The 27,799-nt window shown below is 37.6% G+C and overlaps 4 protein-coding genes across 7 annotated transcripts; 1 reads left to right on the plus strand and 3 right to left on the minus strand.

Moving 5' to 3' along the window:
* Positions 1-1,760: 1,760 nt before the first annotated feature.
* LOC145467993 (zinc finger protein 367-like) lies at positions 1,761-6,783 on the minus strand. The gene has a single exon (XM_081451654.1). The coding sequence runs from the start codon at positions 3,356-3,358 to the stop codon at positions 2,441-2,443; it is 918 nt and encodes a 305-aa protein (XP_081307780.1). The 5' UTR covers positions 3,359-6,783; the 3' UTR covers positions 1,761-2,440.
* LOC145467906 (uncharacterized) lies at positions 6,781-12,802 on the minus strand. The gene is made up of 6 exons (XM_081451534.1): positions 10,186-12,802; positions 9,776-9,854; positions 9,622-9,686; positions 8,839-9,003; positions 8,069-8,191; positions 6,781-7,660 (listed from the first exon to the last, which is right to left on the minus strand). The coding sequence occupies exons 1-6, from the start codon at positions 12,700-12,702 to the stop codon at positions 7,613-7,615; spliced, it is 2,997 nt and encodes a 998-aa protein (XP_081307660.1). The 5' UTR covers positions 12,703-12,802; the 3' UTR covers positions 6,781-7,612.
* A 41-nt stretch (positions 12,803-12,843) lies between these two features.
* On the plus strand, positions 12,844-20,856 carry LOC145468007 (uncharacterized). 2 transcript variants are annotated; one of them, XM_081451672.1, is made up of 7 exons: positions 12,844-12,983; positions 13,895-13,963; positions 15,117-15,339; positions 15,997-16,080; positions 17,619-17,662; positions 18,350-18,407; positions 18,789-20,856. In XM_081451672.1, exons 1-7 carry the CDS (start codon positions 12,959-12,961, stop codon positions 18,895-18,897), a joined length of 612 nt encoding a protein of 203 aa, XP_081307798.1. In that variant the 5' UTR covers positions 12,844-12,958; the 3' UTR covers positions 18,898-20,856. The 2 variants fall into 2 exon arrangements, with proteins under 2 accessions (XP_081307798.1, XP_081307797.1); XM_081451671.1 differs by having other exon boundaries at positions 12,851-12,983; positions 15,994-16,080.
* A 131-nt stretch (positions 20,857-20,987) lies between these two features.
* Positions 20,988-27,622, minus strand: LOC145467955 (lipoamide acyltransferase component of branched-chain alpha-keto acid dehydrogenase complex, mitochondrial-like). 3 transcript variants are annotated; one of them, XM_081451603.1, is made up of 13 exons: positions 27,302-27,622; positions 27,161-27,229; positions 27,010-27,058; positions 26,600-26,675; positions 26,359-26,422; positions 26,125-26,248; positions 25,633-25,865; positions 25,105-25,204; positions 24,796-24,994; positions 24,280-24,430; positions 23,525-23,716; positions 22,874-22,945; positions 20,988-21,705 (listed from the first exon to the last, which is right to left on the minus strand). In XM_081451603.1, exons 1-13 carry the CDS (start codon positions 27,368-27,370, stop codon positions 21,538-21,540), a joined length of 1,566 nt encoding a protein of 521 aa, XP_081307729.1. In that variant the 5' UTR covers positions 27,371-27,622; the 3' UTR covers positions 20,988-21,537. The 3 variants fall into 3 exon arrangements, with proteins under 3 accessions (XP_081307729.1, XP_081307728.1, XP_081307730.1); XM_081451602.1 differs by having other exon boundaries at positions 27,010-27,229; XM_081451604.1 differs by having other exon boundaries at positions 21,613-22,199; positions 27,010-27,229.
* Positions 27,623-27,799: the final 177 nt, after the last annotated feature.

Raw genomic sequence — 27,799 nt, forward strand, 5'->3', positions numbered from 1 at the left:
AGCTCATGGTATATGGACCATTTTGCCTGAAGTCCAGATACATTATCTGATAGGTGTGTGAGCTGGACTCCAGATCTGACTGGCAGGGTTCACGTTGTGTTTTTGGGCAAGACACCTTAGTTCCCAAGTGTCCATCATCAGGCAGGAGTACAAATTGATAATGGCAAATTGGTTAGGGTTCATGATAAACTGCTGGCAGTTACTATTTTTGCAGTCTTGTTTACTTTTGAGGTGAAATATGCAGCTGTTGAATTAGAAAGTGGGAAGTGCATACTCGGGCATGAAAATTAAATTGCAGAAGTACAGAGATGCATGCAGTGTTACCAGGTTAAGAAGGTGTCCATGGGCACTGCCAAATATTGTTAGAAAGGGATGGATATGTATCATTTGCAATATTTACTTTTACAAATAAAGAAGCTTAAGCCATGTATTACACTGTGATAAAACACAACAGGCATTTGAGAACACAAGGTAAATGTAGAAAACACAAGCCACAGGCGAGTGTTTTCTACATTTCTCGAGTGCTCTCAAATTTCCGGAGTGTTTTATCACAGGGTAATACACGGCTTAGGCTTCTTCATTTGCTTTATGATAGAGGTAATGTGGCAAAACAAAATTAAACACGCTTTTACTAGGTTTCATACTCTGATAAAACATGGGTTTTTGACCAATCAGGGTGTGCTCAGGGTCCTATGTTATAAAGTGAAATAAAGCATAGCAGTCAATTCAGACTTAACCCTTTGAATACCAATTACGCATATATGCGTAAGTAATGGTCGTGCTCTTTGTACTACTTGTGATGTCATCAATTTAAATGTCATCAGATATTCTTGATAAGCAGATAGTACTGGGAGAGGCCTTTCCATAAAATGGTCAAGTTTAGATATTGACGACATTCCGACATGGCAAATCGAAAAATGTTATCAGTTTTGGTGCAAAAACAGTGGTAAAATGGTCCACTGTGCCTATAATTGATCAAGGTCCATTTCTAGGCTTCGCCCGTAATTAACATCCAACTTTTCATGGCAGCCAGAAAGAACATGCAATGCAAAAGGTAGCCAGAGTAAAAGGGCCAAGAAATAAAGAAAGGAAAGGGGCAACAAACAAAATTAAGAACAGGTGGTGGCAAAAAGAAAAGGCCAAATTATGGCTTATGCGCATGCCTGGAATCAAAATATTGCTCAATTTTGTACCCAATCCTCGAAAAAAATCTCTCCTTTTGGTAAAAAAAAAAGCTTTCATAGCAAAAGTTGGGCTTATTTAGCATCATGGCAGCCAAACAAACCTGACTGAATGGTTAAAAACAGTATTTTTGGCAAAAGTTTGGTATTCAAAGGGTTAACAGACGATTTTTTTTTAAGTACTTTGAAGGGAAATTAAACAATATTTCTAGGCTTTTTCCTCGGGATCACATGGCCTAACCCCTGTTGAAAGTAGTATTAGCTGCATATTCAAATACAAATGTGGTACATATTCTTCAATATAGACTTCTTTGCTTAACTTATATTCAGGTGTATTACAACCCCTGCAAAAGCAAAATTGCTTTCGTTTCCACTAGCCTCAAGAATTCAGGGAGTGCTGATAAAAAATCGAAGGCATTTTTCAGCCAGAATAACTTATCTTCTACCAGCTTTTGACAAAGTTTGAAGGACTTTTGAAGGCCTTTGGGACAGATGGCAGTAATCCTTACTCAACTGAAACTTCCATTGCTTTTCTTGGGTCTCTGCAGGATGTTGTGAGACAGTATTTATGAAATACTGTTTTTATATAATTTAAATCTTTTATTTATCATAAATACTAAATACAAAGTCACTAAATGTATCTGATTAGTAAGAGTATTTCAATACTGTCTTCATAAAACAGGAGAAATCACCAGTTAAAAAATTTAAAAACTTTTTGTCTGGAAATGGCCAAATGAAGGAATCAAACAATCAAAGGTTGAAGATGCTTTAAAAAGTTTTTAACTTCGTATCTTAATATTTAATTTAGCAAGCTCTGTCCAGTGGATGTCTAACTAATGAATAGTCTTTTTTCTACAAAATGGTACAAATTATTTTTACAATGAGCTTATCTCTACCTCTCCGAACTAAAACTATAATGCTCTTTTTCTATATACAACTAATCTGTGATATGAAATGGAAAGTACGCTTGTGTTACACTCAGAGTTACCATTAATAAATACAACTTATTTGCATACAAAGGTTTGTGGCGGTTACGAAATGAACCGAAGTGAAACTTTACATTTTTTTTCTCAAAATTTCTCAGACACACTGAAATGGAACCTGGGTCATACAAATCAAAACGCAAACTCAAATAACACGCTACAAACATTCATTTTGAGCGAAAACTCGAAAAATAGTTACAATAACATCGTAGACATTTAAATTTTGCCCGCCAAAACGTTGTTTACAGGAAGTGGCTCAAACTCACATTTCAAGGGTTAATTACAGTTCAGCTGAGCATCAGCAAGTTCAACAAGTGCCATAGCTCCATACCATCTTTCTTTTGCCTCGGCCATTCGCTTTCTTGCCTCAACCCTCGATTTCTTTCGCTCAATAACTTGCTGTCGAGCAATTTCCTTTTCCAGCTTTCGTTTCAGAACCTTCTCTTCAAGCTTGGCGGGGTTTCGTTCGTCTTTGTCCAGCTCGTAGTTCTCTAGCCACTGTAACACAGCTGCTTTGTACTCGTTAGGTTCAGAATTTTCGTTCTTTAGGATTTCTTTCAGTGGAATGTCAGTATAGATGCGTTTGAGGCTTGCATATGGATGAATGCTGCAATGGCGATTGGCGTGGGTAAAGCGAGTCGTACAACCTTGTGTGGTACAAGCAAATGGTTTTTCACCTGTGTGAAGCCGTTGATGAGTCTTCAGTTGGCCACTTTGGACGAAAGCTTTTCCACAGTTTGGGAAGTCGCAAACGTACGGCCTCTCTCCACTATGTGTTCTCTTATGAGCTTGCAAGGACTTTTCGCGCGGGAAAACCCGGTTGCACACATCGCATCGGATTGAAGAGTATGAATTTTGGCCCTCCTTCATCAAAATGTTCACGACATCCGCCCTCGGTCGTCCTCTGGGTGGGATAACATTCGGTGAAGTTGGAGAGTAGTTTAGAGGCGTTCCAGTCGGTGTAGTTGGAGTTTGTGGAGGAGAAGGCGGCATGAACTTGTTTGTTGGCGTTGTCGGAGGCGACCAGACGATGACGGAGGTTCTTTGGTTCTGTTGTGACTTGAATTGCTCTGAAACATCTTCAAGCTTCGGGACAGGTCGAATCATCTGCTTGCTCATCGAAAAGAGCTTAGGACCCGGCTGAGGGAAGTAGATACCGCTTTTTTGAAGGGAAATCGTCAGGAAGTCAGCCATTTTTAAACAGCGCTGCTCGTGACTGCGGCGGTTTAAACCGATCAAATGAATTTCCCGCCTTTTGTAATGTATTTATAAACTCACTCAACGGGCGAATAAATTGTAATGCCCGCCAAAATGTTTTTGCGATTTTTTGATGCACTCCTTGAAAATATCAGAAAAGTGAAGCTTTCATCCAAGTAAATCAAGGTGCAAAAATGCTATTATAGGTAAAAGTGAGTTTTTGCACTCTTTTTGGACCCTCCAACAAGTTTTTTCGTGTATCTGACGTCACTCTGTCTATTGTACTCGGCGGTGCAGGACCGTTTAAAAAATCAATACTATTTACATTTTCATTGTTTATGCTTCTAGCAGAAGTGTATACACGTGGCGTACGTTTCTCTCTAACAGAACAAAGAAGAAGTTGACACCAAGCGACACAAGGTCTGGACAATACGGTTTCGAATACCGAATACTCGAAAGGCGGCACAACGTTTAAAGAAACGCATCTTTATCACTGTAGCCCGCGTGATTGCCATTACTATGCCATGTGCTTGAAAGATTTCAGCCGTGGAGTGATTTAACTTGACCGATTTAAAGGTTATCTGAAAACAAAATCAGTTCTAGTTTTACATAGACACAATACTAATTAACGAGACACGCTTTTTTGGCGCCAAAATGCGTCGAACCGTTACCCACATTTATTGTTTAAAATTTCATCATACCGCATAAATTATTCCTCCTAAAATCCGATACCTGTAAAAACACAAGGTAACCTTTGTGAATCCGTGTCGGAAATTTAATTTATGAGATCATAGTTACTAACTATGATGAGATTTGAGATATGTTGTAAGCGCTAAGCTTAAATGCCGAACGTTGACAAGCCAGACAAATATCTTGATGTTGTGGTTTCCTGTTCAAGTATTGATTTAAGTTCCCGACAGGAACATTTAATTCTATCTCGTCAGTCAGAAAAAGATGATTTCGAAGCAAGATACATGTATATCTTTAATGTTATAAATAGCACCAAATAGCCGGGCAAATAGCGTTGCGCGTTTGTTTCACATTTTAAAATATCATACTCGCACTTTCATCGCGCACTTAGTCACGCGTAACGCAAAACCACTCTGCCAGTTTATTTTCAACCCTGTCCTTGACTCCTAACTGTTTTCGGCATACTAAACTCCTGAGAACAAATCAAACTTTTAAAAAAGGTGACTAGTTACACAGAAAAAGCTGATTAAAATTTGCATGAATTCCGTTTTCTTTAATCACAATGTCCATTAATCACGTGAATTTTTTTACAGGAAGCTTTAAGAATAGGCCAGCTGGCTTCCCAAGTAGTGGGTGATAACATTTCAATTGATAAATCCCAATTAATCTAAAACTCGACAGGCCTCAATTCCTGTTTATGTGTTGATGGCCCTCCCACATTTTAAATTTCTTGAACATTTCAGCCTTATCATTGCTCATGCCTGGCAATTTAAATTTGGTGAAGCCGTGATTGGTATTTTGGTGACAGTCAAAGCCAAAATGGCCATGTTGAGACTGAATGAAATTTGACAAAAAATTCTGCAAATTGATATCACATGCACAGGTCATTTGAGGCAGTAGACAAGACTTCTGAACGGCCAATTCCAAATTTCAGTATTTCGGGTTGTGGGGTAGGGCAGTGAATGTTTTTTTGTTTTTTTTAATGCCAGGTGTCATTTGGCTCCCACTATCCCTGGGTCTCCTAAGTTCTGTTTAGTATGAGCCCTGTATGGTAGTGAGATAAAGGTGAAGTCTGCATACGAGCCAAGTGGCCCATCAGGCCAGAGCTTATCCCGATTTCTGTAGCATGAAGCAACTAGGAATATTTCTACTCCTCCCTGGATGGGATGCTAGTCCACTACAGGGTTACCCCCAGCATTAAATTTGGCAGTACCTGGTACCCACCTGGGTAGAGAGAGGCACTGTAAGAGTAAAGTGTCTTGCCCAAGAACACAACACAATGTCCCCGGCCAGGACTCAAACCAGGACTGCTCAATCTGGAGTCAAGTGCACTAACCATAGGCCACTGCTCCTGAGCCACACAGTTATATGAGGAGGTTAAACTAACCAAGACAAACACAATCTGAAGAGGAAATGTTTAAATACCAGGAAATTGATTGACAATCGTATATTCACTGCGTTAATATGCTATATGGATACTTGTATAAATACCATAGAAATACCATGTGTACATCAGGAGTAGTGCAGTTGTTGCCAGTGGGGCCCAAGCCTCTTACTGAGGACCATTACTTGCATTTATTATCATGGTGATAACAGTATCATGATTATGAATGGTTGATTTGAGGGCCTGCTGGGAACAAGTACTGTTTATAGCAGACACAATAAGCAGGGGGACTTCTCCTGAGGGCAGAAAGTGACTGACATGAGAAACTGCGAAAATACTACAAAATGCAAACTTTTTAATTGTTTCTGCTGACAATGATTTCTGAAGAAGTAAATGCACCATTTGAAGTTTTGGAAGGCCTGCTGTCAAATAGTGATTTATCCAAAATTTTACAATAGGTGATTTTTGGGACTGGTAATTGGTAAATAATCCAGCAAAAGAAATCTTTTTTAGGTTATAAATGGCAGAATATCTAGCTCCCTTGAACCTAATTAGCCTCCTACACAGACGTTCTTTGGACTGAGGGAAGAAGATTGCATGATGAGCCCAAAGAGCGTCTGCATAGGAGGCAAGACACTGATAGGCTGATTAGATTCTGCAGCATCTAATCAGGCTATTAGTAATAATAATTGGACCGAGTGGAGTACAATTCAGGGAGCAATCGCATGAGTAACTTTGAAATCGGATGAGCTCGAAGCGCAAGGAAAATTTGAAGTTATGAGCACGATTACTCCCTGAATTGTATGACAGGAGGTCCAATTACTAATTAATTGTATCTATAACAAATTTTGCAATTAAAAATGTCTTTTGAGAACTTCTTTTGAACGAAAACGTCTGCAACGCTTTTCATAAGTATTGGAAACTGTAGGAAACAGTGCAAAGGAAGCCATTAAAGCGAGCGCAATTGACATGCGAATCACGTGGGTAACCAATTACAGGTGTCCAATTACGAAAAGTTCAAATTGGATACCTGTAATTGGATGCCCACGAGATTGCGTACCGATTACATGACAAATAGGCGTGCAGAGAACCAATCATGATCAAGAATTTTGTTATAGATACAATTAAGCATCTAAATGAGCACATCTTTCTTCAAAATAACAAGTGAATGCAACTAAATTGGCTATACAGAGCAAAGTAACGTAAACACACAACAAGAGTGAAGAGCAAAATAAATACAGGGTAATAGCTTAGAAATATGTGATCTTGATGTGTAACCAAATTATGATAATAAGATTAAATGAAACTAATAATTATGAAGGAGAATTTATATTTTGAGGTTGACAATTCAACTAAGGAAGTTCATCACATTGACTACGAATAAGTTAAAATATGAACTAAAAATGCTCATTAAAAGTGCAAAATTATCACAATATTTCCAAACAATCCTCATGAGCACTACATAATGATAAAATAACATTTTGAGAGAAAAATTCACAGACTAAAAAGGTACAAAGTACAAAATAAGCTAAATTACATGCACTGACTGGCTAAATGTCATCTATTTAATTTGGCCAATCAGACTCTAAGATCTTTGGAGAGGAAGGAGGAGGTGAAATTGACACACTTGCTAAATAAAGCTCATTTAGCCCCACAATTCTGATATACTAAACAGTCATAGTAATAGATGTCCAACAGTAGCAATTAAATGTAGACATGGTGATAGATGTGAATGCAGCCATAACACTATTGAAAAGCCTGAAAATTTTACAGGTCTTTTTTCTAGTAGTGTTACGGCTGCATTCGTGTCTATCATCATGTCAACTAAATAGTTAAATTAATGAAATTTACAGAAAGTTGTCATAAGCCACAAAGATGTCCAAACTAGTGACATATTGTTTCATGACAACACTGGTATCACTTTATGCATATTTCCTCAGGGAAATTATGAAGCATTTTCCACTTGTTTTCCCAAAAGTATGACAGAACTACTTTGACTTGTGTTCAGTCCAAAACATCTTGCCTATCGCATTGTTTCCTCTTAATGTCTGTCTTATTCTTTAAGACTTTCTCATACATTAATGTATGCCGATAACTTTTAAGAAACAAGGAAAGTATTTAATTTACATTTCCCACATTGTAGACATTTACGTTGTATAAATAACAATAGTCAAAGTTCAACCCAGGCCAGGCATCAGGTAAGCAAGATTATCCAACACTTCAGCCTGTCAAAATAACAACAGAACAGAAGTTGTCATGAGTTGATTTCACACTAAAATGCCACCCAACCCTTGCAATCCCAAGCTCAAAAGACAAATTCTCGAACTGATTGCTACAGATCTTTAATATCAGGTCTGAGAATTTGGATTTGCAGCAATAAAATAACCTGTCTTCAATGAATTCCATTTATTTCCATTCCCTGTCTGCTTGTTAAAATATGGCAATACTGTAAAGAGAACTTACAATAGATATTGGCTGTTTTTATAATACCGTCGGAAGGATAATGCTTCCTCGCTGGCTGTACGTCTTTAGTATAAAAATGGGCACAAGATGCATTATATGTCAACACGAATCTTAGGGTCCTTAGGGTAGATCTCTTACATACAGCTATATAATTATTTATTTAAGGTTACCTGGGTTTTTACGGAGCAACCATTTATTTCTGGTATTTGCGATGTTAGAAACAGTAAAGGTGCTATGGCACACAGGGCAGAGTCTAATAACACAGACAAACTGCCATGGACTTCACCTGGATCCTTCAAGAACAAAAAAAGACAGAAATGGTAATAGGTAGATTTGTAATCAAGTATTGTAACTTACATAAATGATACATGTACAAAATTACAGTTTGAGAATGTTCAAAGTCGAAAATAAAATGTAATCAAATATTAATAATTTATAACCCGTAAAAAAATGTTTCATGAGTAACTAGACCCTACTTTACTAGATTCAAACCTTACAATGTGTGTAGCTCATAATTGCAATGAATGTGATCCCTGGGCTATTATATTTTATCATTTTGGAAGGATATAAATTTCATTTCCTTCATACCCTTCCAAGGATGGTGAATGGTAAATGTGAGCATTTTTCTTTGCGGGCCCAAGACATTTTGACTTTCTAAATTACAAGACCAAGACTTCAAAGTATTCAAGACATTCAGATGTCATTTATAAAGACAAACAAAAAAATTGAGACTTTGAGACTTTCTTAGCCTCGCAAAAAGTTGAGACTCCAACACAGCTGTATGAAAAGATTGAGACTGCAAGACACATACAATTGCTATAAAAGACAAGACTTCAAGACCCATGAAATTTGTCAAACATCTTACAAGACCTAAGGGTTTTGAGGGACCATTCGCCACCCCTCCTTCCCACCCTCTGTAAGTCTACAAGTTTCTACTCACCTGTACGCGGAGACAGGCTCCAACAGTACACAGGGACTCCCCCAAGAGTTGCAAGTGCGCCGCTAAGTCAATAGCTTCCGCTTTTTCCTCTTTAGATGTGATTGAAAGTTTGGGGCTGCTGAGTCCAAGAGATTTCTTGAGTTCCTCTGCTTTTTGCCGCCAACTCTATGGATGGATATAGAGATACAAAAGTTGTTGAAAAATCAGCCTGATAAGAGCAGGGTAATGTCTATAAATTATGATGATTCTTTAAGCCAAATCATAGTTTGTAGTCAGAGAGAAATGGTTATGAAACCTGGCAAGCTCTTTGTTGTATGATTTTGTTGGCTGTTTTGGGGATTGACCCTGCACAAAACCTGGCAAAATACAAAAAGTGGTTTTATGCACATAGTCTATGCACGTAAAACAAAAGATGTGCAGGACCAAGGGTCTGCATGTGCAGGGTCTTCCAACATACATCTCAGTCTGTTTGTTTGCTACTTTGATGTTTACCAGGCGTCTTAACCATTTCCCTCTATTAACTATGGCCAGATCTCTTCCCCCACATTTGTTATTTTTGTTACACATCCATTTCTTATTTTTAAAAATTTATTTAAGCCATACTTGTTTGACATGACATGGAGCAATTACATAACTGTATAAGATACACAAGTACTACTACTTTGTGAGAAAGCACTGCTGAAATTTATAATCTAAGTGCTTTTTGTGTGAAGTTCTTAGCCTCTTTTGAACTTCTTAGCAACAGCTGTCCTAGTGCAGAATAATAATTAACAAATTTCTCACCTCCTTGTCTTGTTCACTAAGGTTGTTCCAAGCGATGCCAACTTTCTTGCTGATTTCAGTAAATTCTAAGTGCAAGATTGAAGCAAAAACTCCAATTAAATATGTTACCTTTACTTTCTGGCCAAATTGTGCATAAATTAATCAGAAAATATACCTAATCCAGGGTTTTCTTCCACTATTTTCTTTCGATGCTGCTTGCAAAACAGCAGGTAGGATGTTACTATTTTAGGCTTCTAGGAACAAACAATAAACAATCACAGATGAGTTTTATTCAATGCATGTAAGTCAATTGGAATTCAAAATCTTGGTTTGAATTTGACTCTTAGAGATGCTTTTGAGAAAATATGTCCATGTTCTTCTAACGGAGGAAAGAAACTGCATTCCATACAGAAAATTAGGTTTTGATCAACCTGAAGAACAAGTTGTCAAAATGCAATGAACATGTCGCAAAGGAACCACCCCCTAAAATGTTGCTTTCCAGAGAGCTTTCAATTACACTCAATTGATGATGTACAGACATTAACTTACAATTTCAGATGCCTCTTTGAAAATAACTTAATATACCTGTGGTGACTTGGTACGTTTTGCTGGAGTTAAACTTCCCTTTCCCTTTTTACTTTCTGTTGCTAAAGCGGTTTTCTTCTGGTTAGCTGAAGTTGACGTTGTTGGTTTTGAGATCTTCTTTGTCTTCACATCTCCAGACTTACTGTCTGTAGGAATCTTATCTTTTTTAATCACCAGCCTAACATGTTCACCCTCAGATTGTGATGAAGGTTGCAACTGCTCTTCATCATGAGAAATGGCCTTTTTTGGTTTCTTTTTCTTTTTGCCACTTTCGTTGGGTTGTTTTTCAGTGGAGTTAAGTCCTGCACTGTTACTCTGTTCAAGGTTAGTACTTGCCATTTCTGGCTCATTGTTCAAGAGACCCTTGAATTTGATAGAGATCTTCTTTTTCTTTTTTATCACAGCCTTTTCATTTCCACCAGGATCTGAACTTTCATTAGGTAATTTGGCTGCAGATTTCTTGTGATGTGATTTCTTTGGCGAGCCATTTTCATGACTTCCTGAGGAATGTTTGTGCTTATGATGATGGTGATGGTGATGGTGATGATGATGATGTTTCTTGTGTTTTGTCGAATCTTCTGATTGAGGAAGTTGTAATTTTAAGATGATGTGCTCATGTTCTTCAGCTTTACTGTCAAAATTACTTGCGGCTTTCTTTGACTTGTCAAGGGCCTTGCTCTTATCTTTGTTAGCTTTTTGCTTTGTGTCTTTACTTAGCTTTCCTTTTCTTTTACCTTTTGATACACTGGTATTTAGATCACTGGATGCTGTAGAGCTATCAATAACACCCCTGGCAATGTCACTCAGAGAAAATCCTTCAGTGTTCTCCACACCTTCTTGTTTGACAACATTTTTACCAAGTGATTGAGTTTGTTTCTTTTTACTTGAGCCCTTTGTTGTGATTGTCTCTGGAGAAATCAATGTTTCATAACCAGCACTAAGCTCAGGTTCGACTTTGACTTTCACATCAGTTACACCAACCATTGACATCTGAGCCTCTTGTGAAGTAGTGACTTTCTTTTTGACAGGTTTACCCTTTCTTTTATTTAACCTTCCTTTACCTTGGTCATCTTTTGAACCTGCTGACCAGCTTGTCTCTGACGCTGGGGTAATAACAGCTGCCTTATTTTCTGAAACAACAGCTTCTGTGCTGATATATCTACTGACATCTGACCCTTCCACTTTGACCACTACACTGTCTGACTTCTCTTTCCCCTGGTGTGAAGACAGTTTTAATCCCTTCTTGGCCGATGACTGTACTTTACTGAACTGCTGACCGCTGTTACTTTTTCTTCTCTTGGGTTCCTTGGGTGTAGTGGATTTTTGTTGCTCAATTTGATTTGCCAACACAAACTTTTCTTCCTCGGATATCTTTTCAGACAGGTTACTTTCTTTTTCATTTTTGTCAGAACCTTCATCACTCTCAAGAAGTGAGAAAGTTCTTTTTGGCTTATGACCTCGTGATGACACTCGCACTTTAGGCAAAGGTTCATCACCTGTGACTGGAATGCTCTTTGAAAGATTCCGATCATTTGAATCTTCTGTTGACAGTCTCCTCTTGGTACCTTGACTTTTTGGAGTTCTTGTTTTGGAAGAGGTTAATTCTGGCACGTCTTGCTTCTCTTCCTTTCTGTCTTCTTGCTCAAGTAAAGGAAAACCCTTTTTTGGCATATGAGGTCTTGAAGAGGATCTCGCTTTAGGAGAACTTAAATTTACCGACTCATTCTCCGATTCTGGAGTACCAGGTTCCTCTGATTTCTGCTCTGCTTTTTCTTCTTCTTCAAGCAGTGAAAAGATCCTCTTAGGGACAGGGGTCCTTGATGACATCCTGACCTTTGGTGAGGGCTCATCTGGAGTTTCTTTCTTAGTCCTTGAGTTAGAAGTACCTTTTTCTTTTTTCTGCATAACTCCTGTGGTCTTTGGTATTGTACTTTCAACTACTTGACTGGTAGCATCTGATTTTCTCCTTTGTGTGACTTTTCTTTCACGACTTCTGTGTTGCTTTTTACTTGTTGTCTGTTCTGTACATTCTACTTCATTTCGTACTGTTTTAAAAGGATCTGTCTCTGTTTTGAGCTCTTCAAGATAATTTTGATAACTTCGTCTAGTTTCCCTCTTGTGACCTTCATCAAAAGAGACAGTAGGATTCGACTTCTTTTGTTTTCTGGCGATCGAAGGTTCGTTTTTGGGTGTAATCCGTTTAGAGATGGTAGAAGGTTGCAAAATTGACTGAATTAATCCCGAATCGCCTGGTTTTGAGCTTGAAGATGTCTCAACAGTTCTACCAATAACAGCAGTTTCTTCATCATCAAATACCTTAGGCTTAGGCGGCCTTGATGATCTTCTGACCCCGGTATCGGTGTCTTGTAAAGTATGTAGTGGACTTTCATTCCGTTCAACTATTTCTTCACCGTCTTCATCTGACTTTGATCGTTTTGTTTGCGAGAGGAAAGAAGGAGAGAAGTCTCCATCTCCATCTGGTTCTCTCCTACGTTTACTTGCTTTTCGATGCGACATTTGATCAAGCAGTATCTATTCACTTTGGTGAAATAAAATGGAGCGTAAACATACACAAAGACGACAACACTAAAATCAGACCGCCATCTTTGTTGTCTCGCTATTTGAGCGGGGTCTAAGTACAAGTCAGTTCCAGTCCCTCGCATCCAATAATCATGGCGGCGTTTTGAACCTACAACATTTAAAATCTTATCGAGTAAGCCACGTTTTTACAACTTTTTACTCTTAACTGCGCAGAGATTCTTCCTTACATTCAATGATGAGTTCTTCAGATATAAAAGGTAGGTACAGTTTACAAATATTCTTTTGAAAATGGCGTTCTATTCAAGTCCGCCTCAATATATGTCATAGTACATGTGCTGTGAGTTGAAGCCGAAGCTCATATGAGTTACAGTAAACACCCGCATATAAGAACACATGGATTAAGAACATCAGGCTGAAATTTGGCAAATAAAGCACCACTTTTATAAGAACAATATCAGCCTGGAAAAAAAAATAATGTTCTTATAAAATGGGAAGGGTGTCAAAATTACACAAATTACCATAAACACACCTGCTGACCAATGGTATTAGCTAAGTTTTGGGCACCTTTGTTCTCTTCAGAATATCTAATATCATGAATTACATTTTTTGCCTTTACAATACTATAAACTACTGTATTGATAGAGAAAAACATAAGATTTTATAGCTGTATCAAGGTCAATCACAGTTGTAGTTGATCAAAGCTTGCAAATACTTGTCCAGTCTTAATGTTATTGTTTTGCTGATGTGCATGTCAACACAGTAGTAAATCAGACTTTCAGATTTGCAGATGTACAGTGGACCTCTACTTTAGGCATTTCAAGGGTGGGGCAGCATATGGATCTGCCACAGAACTATACATACACCCTTCTTGTTACTGTTTTGTTACATTACTGATTACAGTAGACCTATTTGAACATTAGGTTTTTAATTATTGTTCCATCAATTTATGTAATTGTCCAAAAACATGATTAAAATTTCTAGCAACATTTTTTATGCTGTACAGCACTGAATTTAAAAAAATTTAAGAACATTTAAGAACATCCTGAGGCTGATTTTTCACTAAGCATCCGATAAATAAGAACACAATCAGTCTGACCTCTGAAATTGTGTGTTCTTATATGCGGGTGTTTACTGTACTAGTAAGAGACGTCATACCTTCTATATCCAGATTTAATAGGGAGATTGACAAACCAGAATACAGAGAGCCAAAGAACGGGATGCAAAAAATGTGGCTACAGTAAGTGTGAAATTAATTACAATTTGACTAGACCATTTGCCAAGGGAGGAGAGAGGAAATAAACAGGTTATTGAGTATCCCAATTTCCTCACTTTTGAACGCATTTTCCTCCCTCCTTTCAAGATTTACTTTTACCACTGCTCTCTCCTCCCTTATACCTGCCATTCTTTTTCTTGAGTCATGCATAGGCTTGCGATTATTATCACGCGAGTGCCAGGATTTTTGAAGGTGATCCCCTGGGGTGAGGGGAACTTCTGTAAATTTCGGATAGGTGTGTGCTGTGAAGTGAAACCCTATTTTAAAACCAAAGCCAAAAAATGACACCCTGTTGAAGGGAAAAACAAAAACTAAGAATGGCATGGACAGTTCAATTTTATTTCGTTTCTGTAACATTGGAAGTATACAAATAGTTCAGTTTTAACAGATCAATTGCTCTTTGTTTAGCTGGGCATTTACATAGTGCAATTTTACATGACACAATTTAGGTACTCTTTCTAAGGACCACACTGGGATATCTGAAGACATCTGAAGATATCCAGGGATGTTCTGAAAACTTCCAAAGATGTTTTGAACGATTTCTGGTCTCAGTCTAATTAAGATTTTTCACCAAAAAATAGCACTGTGGCTTTTCCATTCAAAATTGGAGATTGAGAGGAAGTGGACTTTTCTTTGTTTCATTTGTTTGAGTTTACATATCTTTCAAAATTGTGTCCGTTAAGGCTGCTATAACTCAAAATTCTCAGCTAGGCATGAGAAATTGCATATCCCTGGATATCAATAGACCAATTTGGATGTATCAAAATTCAACCTTGAACAATAGACCTTGGTACAAGGCTCTGGGGAATAAACCCCACAAACTCTGTCGTTATTCCCCAGAGCCTCATGCTAAGGTCTATTGTTATACGCTGAATTTTGATTGATCGAAATTGGGCTATTCTTCCTCCTCTCTTAACCATTCCTCTCCCCTCAATAGAGTGGGAGCAAAGATCCAAAAGCACCCTGTTTTTGTTGTAAAGAGCAGCAAACTGTGTTACCCCACATGAAAATGCTATAATCAAAGGCCATCCCATAAGTCACATACACCACATACATGACATACATGTAACCTTTCATCGTAATTCTCACTTAAATACTTGCTTGTTGATTTGATCAGGTGGCCACCTGACTTTTCAGTGTCGTAATTTTGTTCGTGTTGACCCCAAGAAGGATGTTGTTGTTGACGTGAGCAGTACATCCAGTGAGGATGACAGTGATAAGGAAATCAGTGTCAGTTCGACATCAACCCCATCCTCATCTAATTCAGACACAAAATCAAGAGCTAAGAAAACAAAGATTCAGAAAAGGAAACCAGAAAAAGAAAGACAGAGGTCTTCTCGGTAAGATGACTATATGGATAGATAATGTGCAAGTCACATAAAAAGGTTTACTAACTTCAACTTCATCAAGGTTGAAAATGACTACAGTGAACAGTTTTTCAAATACACAGCTGGAAGTAGCCTGATTCTCAGATGGTGCAGGCCACAAGCGATCTGGACCGTCTGAGAATCAGGCTAAGCTAGACGTGTAAGAAATACCAAACAAGACCACATAGTCACTCTTGTCTGTCATTCTTGTATTTAAATTATGGTGAGTACGCATTTAATGTACACGTATGCTAAGTTGATTTTTAGTGGTGGAAACAACTCAACATGTTATTTTATTGGACACTTATTTCCAACAGTATCATGTAATCATCTTTTATGTTACAACCAGGGTTTTGCTCTAGAGGTGCCCAGGTGCCACAGGCAGCTAACTTTTGCCTTTGGGTGGCTGGAAAAACTTACTTTTTTCAAATCAGCTTTGGTGCTGGGCACCCAGGATTTCATGCTCAGGAGCCTTTCGGCTTCTCTTAGTTTTTCTTAGGCCACAGCCTTGTTTACAACAGTTTGTTTTGTTGATTTGGTAACTGTTTTCCAAGAATCTCATCTTAGTAAAAAAAATACTTCTATTCTTTTCTCAGTGTCATGCAGTCATATTTAATTGTTTTTTAGAAGGTCTCAGTCATTAGAAAGGACTTTAAAGGAAAGAGATGTTCCACGGAAAAGATCTGCATCATATTCTCCACCAGCTTCTAAAAAGTATGCATCCAACTTTTTTAGAGCTCAAAACATTAATAATTAATGTTATTCTTGTTACTGATGGTCATATGCTTCTTTTAATGTTAGTCCTGAGAATTTGGCAAAATGTAGCATGATTTATTTATAATAAGTTAGTTTCTCTGATTTCAGATCCTAAGTAGCATGTCTATAGTCCAGATACTTTTCCTCAAGGAAAATCTGATATTTCATGAGCAGAGCATTGTATTTTTTGCTGCATAAAATTCATATAGACCAGTAAATTGTTGGTAACAAGATTAAGTCTTAGCACAGTTAACCATGTATGGTGAGTAGCAGTTGAAGGCTTTCGTGCAAAAAGGGCGTTTATATGGCTTTTTGGGCCGATTTTTATTTTGTGCAGGATCAAGCTGATGTTTGGCAGACTGCCTTGTTTTGACATGAAAAGCATGGTTGCGTAATTGTTTTGGTTGATTTGCGCCTCATTTTTGAGAAATAACACATGCAAAAATACTCAGTTTTCCAAGCAGCATCTTTTGGAGTTTGGAGGTGGATTTCAACACAATGCAAACTTAAACGGTTACTTTTAGCAGCTTCGACAGCGCAGGTTTTTTTAAATAGATGGGGGAGCAGGGATGGCACAGTGGTGAGAGCGCTCGCCTCCCACCAATGTGTCCCGGGTTCAATTCACGGACCCGGCATCATATGTGGGTTGAGTTTGTTGTTGGTTCTCTTCTCTGCTCCAAGAGGTTTTTCTCCGGGTACTTCGGTTTTCCCCTCTCCTCAAAAACCAACATTTCTCAAATTCCAATTCAATCCTTGAATGCACTGACATATCTGAGCGAGTTCTGTGAACTCCTTGGTGCTCCGTGGGCAAACAAATTACATTCACATTATTTACAGACGTTTTTATTTTTGAAAGAAGTAGAGAAATAGACTGGAAAAAAAAAATCAACCGACCTCGTATTGAACTGGTGTCATGACAAAACAAACTTGAATCCAGCCCGTTCAGTGCCCTATTCGCTTGTGCTAACAAAGCAACAGTGAGAGATTAGGGTAATTATGTGAATAATAAAACTTGTATCAGATCGAACAGCTAGCAGCAAATGCCATGCTTTGGTGACTTCATTGTTTAGTGAAGCAAAAGGTTTCTTTTGTTTTTCATTCAACAAAGATCTCCAAAAGATGCCCTTGGAAAACTGAGTTTTTTGCAGACGTTATTTCTCAAAAATGATGCTCAAATCAACAAAAACAATTATGGAACAATGCTTTTTATGTCAAAACAAGTCAGTCAGCCCAAAATTACAGTAGTTTGATCCTCAAAAAATGAAAATCGGCCCAAAGAGCGGTATACACCCTTTTGCACGAAACCCTTGAATTATACATCCAGGATCCTGCAGCATCTTACAGGATCCCCTGGAAACCTTTTTTTGAGGATCTTTGTGAGGATCTTATCAAGGATCTGTATCAAACTAATGTTACGTTAAATATCAGGTTAATAATAAATTGTTAAAATAAGATAATCATTAGAGGCAATCCTGAGTTCATTATTTTTATTGCAGAACAAAAAGACACCATACACCAACAACAGATGAAAGCGACCAGAGTAAGGAACTTTGCAGTAATTTCACTTTCATCTTTATCCTAGTTTGGCGGCTGATGTGTTTGGGTTATTCATCAAAATTACAAGAAGGGTATTCTATTTTGGGCTTTACAACACATTTATGGGACCTGAATTGTGCTTTTTCTTTGGATCCATTCCATTTGAAGTGTTGAAACTAATAATATTAAAGCATCAATGGTTAGATGTGAAAGTAATACCTGACACGACATGCTCCCAGTTGGCTTGATAGCTCGCTATTGGTAGAGCACTGCACTTGTTCACACATTTTTTTCAGGCTATATTTTCACAACTGTTTAAGTTGTATACATAATTGTGATGATCAATCACTTGGATGATGATGTCAATATTATTGTTAATATCTGTCTGTGTGCTGATGTGTGAAGTCAAATGATAACTTTTTGACAATGTTTCCTTTTCTCAAGTTGACATAGTTCCAGAAAATATTCATACCTCCCTCACAGAAGGGATTTTTTCTAAGCCCCATCCCCACCCCTATAGAAATTCCGGTTATTTTATGCTTTATACATGTCTTTAAATATTTTTATGGTCTTATTGAACCCCCACTCCTAGGAAATTCCAACCACTTCTGTAGGGGGAGTAATAATGGATATTTTCTGAAACTACATATTGTAAAAAAAAAAATGATAAGCAGTAATGACATTATTTCAGGTGACAATGACTCTGACAGTCACAGAAGAAAGAGAACAAAGACAAAGAAACATCACAAGTTAGTATATATTGTATATATATAAAAAAAAAAACAGAGCAAAAAGCCATATAATAAACAACTTGTTAAGCTCAAATGCGTGGTCTTTATGGAAAAATCTCAAACCCTGGCATTGCCATATTGACCTTGCAGTCAATACAGTCTTGGTTTGAGATTTTCCTGTAAAGACCTCACTCTCAGTTAATAAGCAGTTGATATCATTGTTTTGAGGAGCCGTGAAGGGTAAAATCTATGATGTATTGCCTGAAAATGTGTTGAAATTGAGAGACAATCAATTAATGTGACCTAGCACAATCCATAACGATTAAGAATTCGACTGTTTGATTACAGTCCCTGGTGATTCATTGGTAAGAAAATAATTAGCTTAACATCAACTCTTAGGAAAGAAAGTTCAAAGCACAAGCACAACAAGAGGCACAAGCACAGGGAAAAGAGGAAAAGAAGTAAGAAGAAAAGGAAAAATCAGGATTCTTCCTCAGAATCAGACTGATAACGTCAAATGTTGGATTTTACTTGTGTTTGCACACTGCAACACAGCTATAATTTTGCATTGGTCTGTCATAAATATCTAGGGTCTGGTGAAGTGTTTTGGGTCTGGTAGATTAAACCACTTCCTTGTGATTTGGAATAAGAGCAAATATTAACCTTTCCACCAGGGGGTTGTACCAGCACAATAATTTGCCTGGTAGACAAATGAGTTTAGAAAAGAGAAATTTTCTTAATATTCTGAATTTCAATTCAAGCACTTATTACGCCAGCCTCCTATGCAGACTTCCTTATTGCTCATCGTGCAATCTCTTTCATGACGAGCCATAAGAATTTCTGTGTAGGATACTATTATAAAACAAATTTTTCCTGTCCACAAACTATCCCTAACTTTAGAAAGCTCACAGGATTGCAGTTTGAAAACTTCATTAACTTTGTTTGATGACGTTATATATATATGCAGTATCTTCTCCAAAGTGCAAATGTTTCAAGTAATATATCAAACACGAGAGATGGTGTTTCATTGAGATCTGAGAAGAAAGTCGAAAATATGATGCGCAGCAGAGTATTTTTGACGAAATGTGTTTGGATAGCCCATGAAACACTGTCTTAAGTGTTTGATATATCTTCTCAATCAAAACAAAAACTAAGGAGTAAACGGAGAAGTAAAATGGTCGAAATCATTGCTACTTAAGACCGGGTATCCAAACCTCCTTCAAGGTCATGATTTCCTTTGTTTTAAATTGATGAATAATTAATGAGTTTGAGAAGAGTGAAGTTCACATGGTCCACAACTCGCCACTGCCAATGAAGAAACTATGCATTTCATCTTTCTGAACGATTTTAATGAGTGGCATTAATTTGATAGGGTTTTGTCACCATCAGTGAAGGAAAAGTCCAACCAGTGTCCTGCTCTAGTTTAATTTATTACACATCATTGATCAGAGGGCAAGTAAAGTCTGACGAGTTCGAAAAAGGAAAACCTTTTATGGATCCCATGGTTCCCCCCTTGGTATTTTGGGAGTTAATTTTTCATGCTTACTCCACAAAACAATAAAAAGAGGATATTACATGGCCACGCAGAGAGTGTTGAAAAATATTTCACTAGTGACGGCAAGAAATGAGTGAAATATTCTTCAACACGAGAAGAGAAATTTTATATCTCCAGGCAGCCATGTTATGTTCCATTATTTTATTATATAAACACCAAAGAAATACCACTCTCACTGCAAAATGTACGATTTATTGTAGCTAAACATAGTAATGGTGATCTTTTCACACGTGAAGATAACATGTTTTCACATGAAGTCTCACCTGGTATAATGGTGTTTATATAATAAGAAGTACCATCTATTGCTCCCAAATCCCAAAGTACCTGTTATCCAAACTGTATTACAGTAATTTACTACAACGAATGAAACACATTAAGTGATTATTATCGGTTTATTAATCTGCAATTTTGTAAATTTTCTACCCTTCTAGAATGTAAGTTATAGTACAATTCAGGAAGAAGCTTTGTCGTCGGGGACATTCAAATGTTCTCAACTACACTCAGCTGATTTTATGTAAGAAAATACCTTTGACTCTAATAAATGCCTGCAGACATTATTTTATAAACAATAAATGAGACTCTGCCATGAAAAAAGTGATCCTTTAAATAATTACCTTACAAAGTCGTTTCTGTGGGCATAAAATTATTGGTTGAAGTATAATTTATTTGACACACTTATCAACCAGTTGTATACCAAACTACTCCTTTGTAAAGCTTAAATAACAAACTTGTAACCTACAAAAAATGTGTCCCCTCATTTGTCATTTTATGTTCTACATTGTGGCCAGTTTATTTCAGTCTATGACTCAGGCTGCGCCCTTGTCATTTATCACTTGATAAAAATCTCGAGCTTGTAGTCTAATTGTTAAATATAAAGAGTCACTGTATATAAAGTGAAAATAAAAAAGAAAATATTTTGGTAATAATTCGAGTCTATCATCAAAATACCTGTCTGATTGTCACTTTTCCACAACTGCATACAAAAATATTACTGTCAAAACATCAAGGGTACATTTCATTGGAAAAATCCACATAATTTCTTAAATTGCAGCACAGATTTTGCATTTCTTTGCTAAAATCTTAAAATGGATTAGGAGTCCCAAAAATCCACTCCAGAAGTAGATTTCATAGTTCAATTTAATGATAAAATAATCTAAACCCATTTTTTTTTTTCCATGAATGAGTGACTGTGGGTAAAATTAAGGTGTTCAGTTCAGTTTCAGAACCTTTGAGAACAAGATATTAACCTTCAGATTTCAGATTAACTTTACACAAAAATTAATAATGTTAGTCACCTGAGGTGATCTCTAACGTTGCTTAAGCCAACCTTTGTACATAATGCGTACTTGACCATATTTGACTTAGGATTTTTATGTCATAATTTTGAAGATCAAGACTCTGGGAATACAGCCAAATTGTTGTATTCACACCTCCAATTCTTGATCAAATTTTCCTTTAAGTTACATGCTCAACTAACAATATGTCAAAAATCATTGGTCGGATTAATTCTTGATGCCATGATGTACTAGATTTTTCAAACAATTTGAATGTTCCTAAACATAATTCTGTAACTTCCAGTTACAGCATAAAATGTTATCTCAAGTCCATAAGCATTGATGCAGGGTTCTCCAGGTATGATTTCCACAGATTAGAGAATCTTGCCATTGTTGCACCTTCTATAACTCTATGATCTGCTGACCAGCTGATGTTCACTATGTGTGCTTTGTATACATTATCATTCTCATCAAACTTTGGGACTTCCTGTGTGAGAAGTGATAAAACATCATGTAAGTATAAAATATGTTTGGTTAAAGGACATCTCTGCTTGCCACGCTTCTTATACATTGAAACCGTGATTTCACAGACCCTCTATTTTTCTAACCTCTCAATAACTCAAGCCAAAGTTGATTTCCCTCCCCTCGGTCAAACACTGCAGTAGTTTTACCCCCAATTTCTCAAACTAGCCAATTTTTCAAGCTAATTTTCAAAACCATGTGGGGGATTTGCGTTTTTCAAAATTGATCTCGTGCAATGGCCTTCGTCGTAAAACGTGTCGCTGTATTTTTGGACATCAAACTTGACAGAAATTTTGCAAAACAACCAATAGGAATATCGACAAACCCTCACACGGTTTTGATGATTGATGTCTCGTAAATGATATAATGCAGTAGCTTTGTTGATGCGGTCAAGTTTGATACCCGATAAATTCACTCAATGGAACATTGGTCGTTTCACACTTTTAGGTCGCGCTCGCCCTATGATTAAAAAAAATTGAGGCAAAACAATTTTTATCAAATAGAGCATTCTATAACCTTTGCATTGATATATAATTTGTAGTGGTTGTCTTTAAGACAGCGCGGTAATATTTTTTTTCGCTAAGGACACCCGCGAAGGTTTACGGTAACCTTAAAAAGGTCTGACTAATTCTTATATTATCAATCAATGAATAGTGCCGGCACTTTGGAATACACTGAAATTTGTAGCATCATCATCATGGTGCAATTGTCATTTGCTTTGGCAGCAACTTTGGGATGAAAACTGCAGGCTTAATCTGGTCTTAAACACACCAATTTGCTATAAACTGGTAAAATATATTACAATTATATATTTTTTTAAATATTTACTACATAAATAATGATATTTAGAGAGGAAGCCACATCAGCCTTGGCTGGTTTTTATGCGGGTCCTCTATCCTGGTCAAATTGGAATTTGGAGTGTTGGTTTTTGCGGAGGGAGGAAGACCACAGAACCCAGAGAAAAACCTTCTGAGCAAGGTGAGAACCAACAACAAACTCAACCCACATATGACACTGGGCTGGAATTGAACCCAGGCCACATTGGTGAGAGGAGAGCGCTCTCATTACTATGCCATCGCTGCTCCCCTTTACTTTTTGTTGTGCCAGCTGTATACAGTTAAGTTGACTCAAACCTGTATTCTTCCAATCGCACCGATGGCTACTTCAGGTGGCATTATCACTGGTTTGGCATATGTTCCTCCAATCTGCGATTGCGAATCACATTATTATTAGTAACACACAATGTCAATCTATGTGCAAAGACAACCATGCACACATTTTTGTATGATTAACTGTACTGTCTAGTTGTAAACCTGTACAAACGAATATCATTATAACTGCTAATAGGTGGAACTGATGCTCCACAGCACTCGTCTAATTATGATTTTTGAATTGCACATGGACATCCTGACAAAACTGAGAAATATGTACAAGCATGTTGGTTGGTTTATGGAGGCACGGTGGCCTCATGGTTAATGCACTCGTCCCAGGATCGAACAGTCCGGGTTGGAGCCCTGGACAGAGACTTTGTGCTGTGTTCTTGGGCAAAGACACTTCACTTTTACAGTGCCTCTCTCAATCCAGGTGTATAAATGGGTACCGGCAAATGCAATGGACTAGTATCCTTTCCAGGGGGGAGTAGAAATACTCCTAGTCACATCATGCTACAGAAACTGGAGATAAGTGCCTGCCTGATGGGCCACTTGGCTTATATGCAGACTTTACCATGTTGGTTGATCTGGATGTTGTTTCATTGCTATTTCAAGCTGTGAAATGCAACTCACCGATCCAATATTCGACAAAGTAAAAGTCCCTCCTGTCAGATCATCAGGTGTTAATCTACCAGTGAGTCCTTGCTGATGAAGTCTGTTAAGTTCCATGGCAATATCAAATATTGACTTGTTTTGTACATTTTTAACATTTGGTACTAATAAACCTTGTTGTGTATCCATGGCAACACCAATGTTGTGAGAACCCTATAAAAACAAGACAGTCTAATTATTAATAGTGGCTTAACTCTACCTGAAGAACTCAACTAGTTGACTTATCTTAATTACTACAAATATATGCTCCCAATTTGTTGTACAGGGATGTGATAAAGATAGCTGGCAAGGATATGACAACAGTGCTAGCAAGCTCTGTGTAACTGCTAAGCTTCCAAAGTCAGCATCATCACCTGACAAAGTATGCAGTCAAAATGTCATGATCTACATCAAAGTGACGACATTGTGAGACAAATGATCACTTCATTTTTATCATGTATATCTAGTGTATTTTGACATCATTTGCGACTGCCGAGCTAACAAATCTTACTTCAGCTTGCAAGAGGCAACCTAAATTTTCAATTACCACACACACCACTAGAGATCAAAGAATAGTTATTGCTAGCAGATAGTATTTATTTGATATGTTAAACAGTTTTGTGACTTTTTTTTAACCTGCCCTTGCTTCAGATTGGTACCGCCCGTCATAAAACAACACTGCAACCTAAAAAGATATCTTTATATAAAATGAATTTTTTTTTGCTTCGACTACTTACCTTAAAAGTGATGTTCTCACAGTCTAGATCCACTGAACTGTTTAATATTGGAAAATGTAACAGAGCCATTGATGCCGCCTTGATGAACATTGGCATGAAAGATAGCTTCACCCCCCTGGACACAAATGATTCTTTACTGCGATTTCTCAGCCTATGCAGGAAAAAACAGTTTAATTATTTTAAACTAAATAATTACCAATGTCTGTGAACCTAATTAGGCTGTGTGCGACCATAAAAGTTGTCTAACGACAGATGTTAATCTGACTGATAGCTATTAAAGAGGTGAACAGAATTGAGATATCATTACACAAGCAGACTGCTGTTGATGGCTTCAAAATTGAAGACAAGAAATGACTGAAGGAAAGATAACTGGCAAAAACCAAAACAAGCCATAACAAAGGCAAAAAAATCATTTATTTGCCTTGACTTGTTCTGATTATGATATTCCCTGCTTATGTGTCAAGATTAGCATGTCCAAGATAGTAAAATCATTCCTAAGTGACAAATATTCCTTACCTTACAAGCTCATTTAGAATTATTTCATCCTTGTAGCCAAAATGAGGGATTGCAAGCAATGCAGTCATAGCTTTAGCCATAGCTTTCCTGATTCCTGTTATTGATTCTGTTCTGTCTTCGAGCATCACCTCGGGTCTTCTGATTGGGGTGGGTGGGACAGTAGGGGTAGCTGCTGGTGCTTCTACTGTGGGGGGAGGGGCTGTGAAGACATGGCCAAATATACTCAGCAACAATTTATTATACGATGGAATTTTTTTAAAGTTGCAAAACTAAGTTGACTTGGAAAACAAAGTTGATGATAAATTGTACCTAGGGTGGTTTTGGTTTTCATTTCTTCAAGGTAATGCATGATGTCTTCTTTAAGGATTCTTCCTTCTTTACCAGTTCCTGGAATATCAGCCAGTGCAATCTGAAACAAAAAAGATGAAAACTAACTGTGTGAACACTTTCTATAAAATTTGAATCGTGTATCATGTATGCTAATTGGTTGTCTAGTCATTTTGCATGAGGCCTTATCAACATGGTTATGAGTATTTATTGGATTTTTTTTTTTTTTTTGCCTTTTTTTAAAAAAGAAATTAGAAAATGGCTTAATATATCAGAGAGAAAAATTATGGGAGAATAATTTTTGAAAGTAGTTTTAAATATGTAAACTTTGTGTCTACTGCTCAGGTTTACAGAAACTTCAAATTTCCTGATGTGTGGTATATTTTCCTGTATGGAAGCATTGTGGCTCAGTCTAAGTTTCAATTCCTTGACAACCCCAGAAGAAATTGCTGAAAACTGCTAATGAATATTATAAAAGTAAAAAACAAAATCAGCAATAATTCTCCTTACATCATGCTCCATTGCAATCTTGCGCACTGCTGGTGCTGCTAGCACTTTACCACCACTCCTAGGAACCTTCTCTGTGGTCTGCTGAGGAGGGGATGGTGAGGCTGTTGCTTGGGGAGTTGATGACTGAGGGGAGGCAGGTGGGGGTGGAAGTGGTTCTTCAATAGCATGTGTTGGTTTGGGCTTCTGTTGTGCAGCCATGACATCTTCAGCAGGGCTTGGTCCCACATCAGCATCTAAGAAACACAATATGAAATAAATTGTGCCAGTAAACACTAATATCAACTTTGTTAATAAGGGCATTACTTTAACATTCTTACAACAGACAAACCCATATTGGCAGGTGGCAAGTGTTCACATTAAGGGTCAGAGTATACCATTCTCTGTGACATCCTTGCTCTCCTTACTAAAACTCACCCTTTAGGGTAATTTGCTAGTGTTAGTTCCAGATTTCTAGTAGAACAATAAAAATCTAAGTACACAGGTTGAACTTACTGGCATCAGCATGGGCAACAATTTCTATGTCCACCAGAGGCAGGCCAACTCTGGCAATGTCGTCCACTTCATAATACAGTTTTCTAATGGTACCATCAAACCGGCTTGTTATTGTTACAGATGCCTGATATAGACAAAAAGTGGGTTAATTCTTGATGGCAAAGCTTGAAATTAAAAGTCAGCATACAGGTTAATAATTATAAGAAAATCGTTTTCCAGTTATGTAGATCTGACCTTGTCACTCTGTACTTCACAAATGCTGTCAAACTGATTGACATGATCACCTGGCTTCACAAACCTAACAAGAAAATGCCAAATGAATATTACTCTTGTTAGCTCGACATCACTACTGACAGCAAGACGATAGTATTTAAAGATGATAACACAAACAGAGGCCTTGATTACTTCACTGCTGAAATATCTAATAATTATAGTTTTCCAAGGATTTACATGAATGAAAGTAATCTATTCCTACCATTCTTTAATGGTAACTTCAGCAATTCCTTCCCCAATGTCAGACAATTTGAAAGGCAGGACTTCTGCATTCACACCTTTGAACCAAAACCCATCATCAATAGATCAATAATCACCTAAATTTTTAAAGGCCGTTATAGGGAAAACTCTGCACTAAAATAGTACACAATTCATTTACTTCAAATAGTTATTTGCCGGCCTTTTGATTCACACCCCCGACACACCCCCACAACAACTTGTACCGGAAGTTCACCGAATAACAAAAACATGACTTCTAATGTTCTCGCTACTGGTAAAGTCATTTATGGTACGGGTACAGAAATCGGGGTAAGTAACGCGATAACTTCGGCCGATCTTTTTATAAATCCAATGAACACAATAGCTCGCGCGCCGTGCATGTTGATATGTTACCTGGTGTTGTTCGCAAACATCGCAAACTCTGTTTTTGTTTTACAAATTCCTGTAAGTTAAGAAAACGAGAAGAAGATAAGTAGCGCTGAAAAATTAATTTGGAAGGTAAAAAATCGATCAGTGTTTCACGATTATCAACCAACCAACCAACCTTGAAATTTGCATCCTTGATCGAAATACACGAACATACTGCACGTTCTTTTGTGACGACTGGTCGGTTCTATCAACAGAAAATATTTATTATAGAAAGCATAAATATAGTGCTATCCTTTCCTACGAAAGATCTCCTCACCTGTTGGCAAAGAAGGCGCAGATTTCTCCTAAACGACAAATTTCGTAACATGGAAAATCGGGACGCCATCTTGAAATCTATCCACGTGGAATCAATTACACGGCTGCGGACGGCTGCGTGTAAAAGCAAAACCGCTGTCTATTAAGTTTTGACGGGTGGACGGCGGACAACTGATAATCAGAAAACCGTCAATTAATCAATTTTAAAGTTTATAAACTCGGCAAATCTTTGTAACACAACGCCTTTTAAAAGCAAGATCACTTCCCTCCACGTGGAGTATCCACATCCCCACTTCTCCGCCCGCCAGCTCCCCCCCCCCCCAACATCCTTCGACCCTCACACCCGCGACGCCCCCCGGGAATATTTCAGTAAGTGACTGGATTCAATCCAAGTTCATTTATTAAGAAAACTTTTTAGAGAGTTTTACCGCAGTAACATGTAGTTTCAACTGTGACACGATTCTCGTGACTCTCCTCGGGTTTATCAGTTTTCATCGCA

The sequence above is a fragment of the Orbicella franksi genome, chromosome 14, assembly GCF_964199315.1.
Source record: "Orbicella franksi chromosome 14, jaOrbFran1.1, whole genome shotgun sequence".
In the NCBI taxonomy this organism is placed as follows: Eukaryota; Metazoa; Cnidaria; class Anthozoa; order Scleractinia; family Merulinidae; genus Orbicella; species Orbicella franksi.